General features: G+C 33.1%; 1 protein-coding gene across 1 annotated transcript; it reads left to right on the plus strand.

Moving 5' to 3' along the window:
* Positions 1049–3118, plus strand: LOC107624367. The gene is made up of 4 exons (XM_021114405.1): positions 1049–1216; positions 1250–1561; positions 1650–2657; positions 2755–3118. Exons 1-4 carry the CDS (start codon positions 1049–1051, stop codon positions 3010–3012), a joined length of 1746 nt encoding a protein of 581 aa, XP_020970064.1. The 3' UTR covers positions 3013–3118.

Consider the following 7726-nt stretch of genomic DNA (forward strand, 5'->3'; position numbering starts at 1 on the left):
ATTCACATTTTGAATTTTATAATTTAAAAATTAAAAATTGAAAATCTTCGAATAGATTAAAAAAAGTATGGGGAGGCAATGTAATTAGTGTATAATATATACAATGATGATTAACACAAAAATGAACAACATTTTTAAAATTAGAGTAAACTAGAGTGAGACCTGCGTAATGTGTGGAGAGATAGATTATTTATACTATATAGTGTATTTTAATAAATGTTATATTAAAAATATTTTAAAGAACATATTTAATATGATTTTGAATTTATTTATTTTAAAAAAAGACAAATTATTTATATTAGAGTCATACAAAACTGTATCTTTATTTTTTTCGATTTGTATTAATTGCTACACTTTGTCTTTTCTTGCGTTTTTTTTGTAAATAATTAAAAAAATGAATGAATGAGAATAAAAAACATATAAAAATGTTATATTAAATTTAAAAAATTTTTATAATTAGTATGAGAGATTAAAAAATGAAGAGTAATAAGAGTTTTAATATATATAAGCTGTAGAATTTGAATATTTGTAATTGAATTTTTTTATAATTATTATTATGATGACACTTTTAATGTATATTTATTGTATTTAATTAGTACTTAATGTTTCAATTGAATAATAATAGATAAGAGTTTTTTGTTTTAATAATAGAAAATTGGTATTAACTTTTATATATTATAAATAAATGTAAATAATTTTTATTTTTAACTCCTATTAAATCAAATAAACAGTCCATTATACACATTGTACAAAAATCTATTGACCAGCGGAATTCAAACTTAAAAGAGGCGGGGATCTATGGGGAATTTGCAAATCCAATTCCAATTCCAATTCCGGGATTCCTAATCTTATCATAATTCGACGCCGCCATGAACAACAATTATCGGGGATTGTTGAACCCGGAAACGATGCTGTCAATCCCACTGAAAAAGACTGATCCGGTGGAGCTGTACCTGCCATTACTAAGTTGGTAGCCTCAAAATACTCAGAGAGCGATGCACAAAAAGTTGAAAGCGTTCTCGAGACCCTAAACAAATGCCGCAGGGACATGGTGGAGCGTAGAGGGGACCTCTCCCTTCCAATGCAACGTGACTGCCTCCTCCACTACTTCAAATGCCTTTCCATGGTTGAGCCACTCTTCACCTCTATCTCTTCCGACGCCGATCCCATTTTCTTTGTCTGGTACGACGCCTTCAACCCTGACCATCCGGATGGGGTCTCCTCACAGCGCAGCGCCATCCAATTGTAGAAGGCCGCTGTTGTCTTCAACCTTGGAGCCATCTACAGCCAGATTGCTGCCTCTTGCGACCGTTCCACCGCCCTTGGCCGTCACCTTGCAACGGAAGCCTTTAAAGTTGCCGCCAATTTCTTCTTCCAACTCTGCAAGGTTTTTACCAAGGACGTGGTCTCCGCCACCCTCGATTTGACTCTCGTCTTCGCCGAGTTTCTGCACCACCTCTTCTTAGCTCAGGCTTCCGAGCTCGAATTACAGCAACAGCTCAACAACAACGACGCCAGTTACGTTCTCCAACAACACCGATGTGCCCGATCGTTTATGTCGGTCTGTCTTCACTCTTGATTGATTTTACAATTATTTTTCATTCTAATGATGATAAATTGATGATGATGATGATGATGATGATGTGTAGGTTTATAAGCTTTATCATATAGCAGCTGAACTGATATATACTGATACGGATGCAAGCAAACATGTCCTCTCTTTTGACCGAACCTGGATAACTCATCTTTACCAGAAGGCAACATTCTTTCAGGCGGAGGCTTGTCAGAGGAAATCATCCATCCTACCCGAATCCGAGCGACCTGCTGGAGTATGGTCATTGGTCCAATCTTGTGCTCTTGATCATGATACAGAATGTGTCACTGAGATATTAGTTAGAGGGCTTTGCAGCCTCTCGAGGAAATACCAAAACCAGTATGTTGACCTCATCCTCTCCGAGTACAATCCTTTCAAGATGATGAAGGATGGAAAGCTGGTGGCTTACCCATGGGACATGCCTCCTCCTTATCCAACAGATTCGGCAATCCTCTCATCTTCGTTGTCTTCTTCGTCGTCAGATATTCTTGCATTCCTTCCTTTGAAGAAGAGCGAGTCCTTGAATCTCTATGAGTCCCTCCGCAATTACTTTGTCCTCAAATACTCTGAGAGTGTGGCAGAGAGAGTAGAAGGCCTTCTCGAAATGCTACACAAATTGCGCAATGAGATGCTGCGTGATGACCTTTCGCTACCCCTTCGCCGTGACTGCCTCATCCGTTATTTCAAATGCCTTTGCATGATTGTGCCTTTCTTTCCTATGAATGCCACACCCAACCCACCTATCTTTGTTTGGTACAATGCCATCAACCCTCAACAGGACTCTTCTCAGCATAACATCCATTTGGAGAAGGCCTCTGTTCTCTTCAACCTGGGAGCCCTATGCACCCACATTGCTCTCTCCTGCGATCTCACCACCATCCAAGGCCGTCGCCTTGCCATGGACGCCTTAAATGATGCTTCAAGTTGGTTCTCTCTACTGTCCATGTTTGAGTCTCGCAAGGCATCTGGCACAATTGACTTGTCAGAACACTACATCCATATGAAAAATTTTCAGTTGAAATTGAAGTTTCGTGTTCCCCAACCATCATTATCTGGATATCCTGTATGTATGATCTTCTACCGTTTCAGTTGATCTTTTCTTAGTAGAATTGATTGATGTCAATCTTGATTTGTTAAATTGTTTGATTGAGATGATGCAGGCTTCAGCTTATTATCCGTTGACATCTGGGCCTTTAGCTTATGATCCGTCGAGTGATGTCACTGAACAATTTCTTTTAGGGTATTGGAAGGCTCACTCCCTGCTTCAAGCGGTATGTGAAGCACCATCATGCTTGGACCTTCTCTCTGAGGTTAGCCCTGTCAAGATTAAGGATGGAAATCTTGTGGCCAATGCAACCTTAGAGGCACCAAATTTGGCATTGGAGAACATGAGCTTGCAGGAGACACCACAACAGTAATATTACCGTAGAGAAAAACTAAACAAGCTTTAGGAATGATTAAAAAATAAAAAAATTACCATCTTTTAAGCAAGATGTGGAACTTTTTTTTCAATTAGGAGTGAAATAATAGGAGGATCTGCAAAATGATTTTGTACCTAAAATAATATTTCAGCATTATAATTTCATCTTAAATATTATTTTCTTAATAATTAAATTTCAAATTTTAAATTATACTTTTGTCTTTTTTTAAAATATACATTAAAAACTACTCTTGAAATATAAAGGGCAATTTAAAAATATTAAATGAAAAACCTGTACTTAATACTAAAGTTAGTCACTAGTCACTACGTAGTGCTACTCAACCAAAATAGAGAATAAAATAGAGATACCTCAAAGAGTTGCATCAAGAAGGTCTTAATGAATTTACTTTTGTCAATGGCAGTTTCACTACCAATCACCAACATATTCATCCATAACCACACTATTAAAGAAATTCAAATCTACTTATAAACCTCTTGATATCAGTCATTCCTCAAAAAACCTAAACATAACCATCCATGAAACCAATCTTTTTTTATAAAGAAAATAAAGAAAAGAACTAATTATCATAAATTATAAATAATAATCATGTATAATACATAAACTAACTGCTCTTTCTTGGTTTGGTTTTCCTCCTAGCTCTGCTTCTAGAAGGAACCACCACCCCTCCTTTAGGAACTTCTGCTTCTTCTTCTTTGTTCTCTTTACCTTGTTCTTGTTCCATTGATGATGAACTAATAATAATATCCATCCTTGTGTTAGGGACTTGGTATAATGGGATGCTCAAAGTTCTAGCTCGGATACTATGGGATGCTTGATGTTGTATATAAGGAGAGTAGTTCTTCTCTCTTATCAGTTAGCTTTTAAGGTGTGGTTTCCACTTTCTTTAGATGCTTAACAATGGTATGAGAGTGTGGTTGTCGACCGGCTTTTGTTGGTATGGGTGCAACACTACTTGACGGTGTTGTTGTTGAGAAACATGCGATGGTTGCTGCTGGATCCCTTGTGAGACAGAAATCAAAGGTTCCAAGTGGAGAGGTATGTATGTGTGTGTTCAGGCTAAGCATGTCTATACTTGGGGTTTCGGATTAAAAACCATTACAAAATGTAACATGGATAATTGCGTGTTCAATTTTATTTATTTTTAGGGGATTTTACATGGATATTTAGATATGGTAAGGATAATTATGCTAGAAATAAATCACAAAATGTAACATGGATTAGAAATATCTGAAGGGTTCTTTGTTGTCAGCCACTTATTATGCCTTATTCTTTTACATATATAAAGTTTATTAAGAGATATTTCCTATTCTAATATATAAATAGGCCCTTAAGAATTAACACTAAGTGTATGCAGCAACCTTTGAAATGAATAAATAAGAATATATGCCCTTAAGAATTATGAGGTTTTAGCAATGAATAAATAAGCAAATATGTCTAATGCCCTTATTCTGTTTTCCNNCAATTAATAAATTTAATTAATTATGATTTAATATAATAATATAAATAATATTTGATATTAATTTAATATAATTATTTATATTAATTATAATTAAATATAACTAATTATTAAATAATTAATATAAATAATTAATTAAATAGATATATAAGTATTTAATATATATTTAATATATTTTTTATTTTTTTATTAACTTACCGCACGGCATGATTTTATTGGTTGTTGCAAGTCCCTACTTAGAGGGACTCTCAACCTTGATCCACGTGAAGAGCCCTCTTTTCCTTTTCACTCCAATGGTAATTGATTTCCCATATGTTAGAATAGGAACTCTATTTCTTAGCATTGGAGTTGCTCTCAGAGCATCTCCAATGGAGAAGCCCAGTTACTATTTAGTAAGAGAAAAAAGAAATTGGACCGTTGGAGTGAACTAAAGTGAGTTCCTTCACTTTTTTCAAAAAGAGAAAGAAGAGGGAGTCCCTCTGAATGGGGACTCCCATTAACCAATATATAATTGCCAAGTGGCAAGTAAAATAAAAAATAAATAATTATATTATATAATTAAATAATAAATAATTTAATAATAATTATAATGACTAATTAAATAAATTAAATAATTAAATTTTTATTTAATTAATAATTTATATTAATTATTTATATCATAATTAATATTAAATATTATTTATATTTATATTATTATATTAATTTAACCGTTGTAAAACTAGCGGTCGTAAAAATAGCCGTTAGAAACTAGTCGTTACTATGTTACCGTTATTGTTAATAAATTAATATTTTGTTACTTTATATATACCACTTAGATACACTTCTATTCTCACACTATCTACTACTTTTCTTTATCTTCTTCCAAGTTTACGAAATCAAAGTTCTGCTACTATTATTTTTTGTTCGAAAAAATGGATCCAAACCAACTTAACTCTTTCTGCAATTACTTACAAAACTTTCCTCAAATTCCAAATACCCAACAATCTCAAACCTCAAACTCTTAAGTTCCAAATCAAAACTTCACACAACCAAATTCATTTCAAAATCCAAATCCACAAAATATTTTTAATTTCAATTTTCAAGCTCCTTATAATAATCAGTTTCCTATATTCCAACTGCAAAATCAAAATTCACAAACACCCCATTTTCCATTTTCGTCCATATTTAACCCCTCTATCGGAAATGGCTTATCACAACCTCAGCTGGGAGAGGAAGATTTTGCACCATACCATCAATTTCTCCAACGAAATGCCCAACTTCGAAATAGGCAGCAGCATAGACAATTGAAGGAGGACTTGATTGAACATATATGGCAATTTCACAATGCTTGTCGTCAACTATAGAGTTTAATTTTGTTTTTCTTTGTATTAAGTAATTTTACAAATTAGTGTAACCCCGAATTATCTGTATTATTGTTATATATGAATTTATTTAATATTAATATCTTTTAATAGTGAATTATTTTTAAATTTAAATATTTAAATTACATTATTAAAAAAAATTAATTACATTAATTATAAGTATTTTAATTAATTAATTAAGTGGGACCACAATAGAGACTAAAGTTAGTTCCTCCTAATGGAAAAGAGAGAGATGTTTTGAGTTCCTATTTACTATTTATCACTCAAAAACTGATGTGGAGTTATTTTTTATGACAAGTGGGCCATAAACAGGAAGCGTGATGAGTTCCTACTCCATTTTTTATTGACCATCACTTATATCTATTAAGTATGAACTAATGACATGATTTTTGCACTCTACAACAAATACAAGTGTCCTATCTGATCAATTGGAAGCACTGTTTCCTTAAAACAGCATGAGTATTAAACTATTAATGCCTTCTAACCTGCAAGATGTATCTAAATCACTATATCATGGATTCATGGTCATGAAAACATTTAATGACCTCAAATGTAAAATTCAGGACACATTTTGTTAGATTGTGAGGCTATTTTAGTATGTAGTTGTTCTTATGGTTGCATTTGGATAAACCTTTAATGACCTCAAATGTGGAATTCAGGACACGTTTTGTTAGATTGTGAAGCTATTTTAGTATGTAGTTGTTCTTATGATTGCATTTGGATAGACCTTTTCTTAAAGAAAATGAAGGAAAAAAAAAACACTTTTAAAACAAGACAAAAAGGTACTTTTAAAATAAGTACTGTGTACTCTTTTTTTTTTCTTTTTATCGGAAGCAACTTTTGCATATTTATATAAATAAAAATAAGTAAAATTTAATTGTTTTCTGTTCTAGTGTTTTAGGAATGTTATCCAAACATTATACACAAGTCTAAGAAATATATTTATATTAGAAAAGTATTTTTCTTATAAAATAAGCTCAAACAAATTCATCCAATTTGTTTCAAATAATGTTATGATATTATATTTGTCGTTGAAGATCTGAAACAATAAACTCGCATATGTTTGTAGATATGGGCAGGCAATCCAGCAAAGTTCCTGAGGAAGCTCACTGATGAAGAGATAGCTTTTATCTCCCAGTCAGCCACCAACTGTACTAACCTCGCGCAGGTGCACGCAGCAGAGAATGTGAAATCGAGTTTGAGAAGGGGTTACGAAAGAAGTATGCACGTAAGGATGCGGAGTATGACTCAATGCTCGGTGTTGTCCGTGAGATTCTTCTTCCAGATATCCTACCGAAACAACAAGAAAATTCTCTTAAAAATTGAGGTCTTCAATAGAATTCTCTTTTGAATTCCAATACTGAAAAGAGAAAAATGGATTTTGATTTTCACTTGTTCATTTTTCTCATCTTTATATTTGATTTGTATCTAAATAAACATTTATACTTGGAAGTGTGCAAATTATATTCATCTTGTTCATCTTATTTGTATTTAAATTAAAATAGATGTATTGTTTTTTACGGTAGAATTGAGTGAAGGGTGCCTGTGAGAGTCCCGAGCGAGCATGCATTTGACTATAAGATGAAAATATAGGAGAGTAGTGAGTACTGAGTAATAAAGAAGATGGAAATTGGAAAGGAAGGAGATTATTAAACAGCTTCACATAGATGCGACAAGTGAGTTTGGATATAACCGAAAGTGAGAGTAGGAAGAATCCAGTGCACATGGTCAATACATATGACTAATGCCTTTTGAGTGGGTCACTTCCAAAGCCAGAGGTCACTATAATAATGTTCATGCAGGTAATATATACCAAACTTTGATGCTTATTTGTAATGTTGCATATATATTTTCATGTATTATCATATTTGTT

This window comes from Arachis ipaensis, chromosome B10, assembly GCF_000816755.2.
Source record: "Arachis ipaensis cultivar K30076 chromosome B10, Araip1.1, whole genome shotgun sequence".
NCBI classification, from domain to species: Eukaryota; Viridiplantae; Streptophyta; class Magnoliopsida; order Fabales; family Fabaceae; genus Arachis; species Arachis ipaensis.

Excerpts from the sequence above, each read along its gene's own strand:
- LOC107624367 (XM_021114405.1), top strand. The coding sequence starts at position 1,049 with ATGGTGGAGCGTAGAGGGGACCTCTCCCTTCCAATGCAACGTGACTGC. Across the intron at positions 1,217-1,249 it reads ACCCTGACCATCCGGATGGG|AAGGCCGCTGTTGTCTTCAA; the intron begins GTCTCCTCACAG and ends ATCCAATTGTAG. Across the intron at positions 1,562-1,649 it reads GTGCCCGATCGTTTATGTCG|GTTTATAAGCTTTATCATAT; the intron begins GTCTGTCTTCAC and ends GATGATGTGTAG.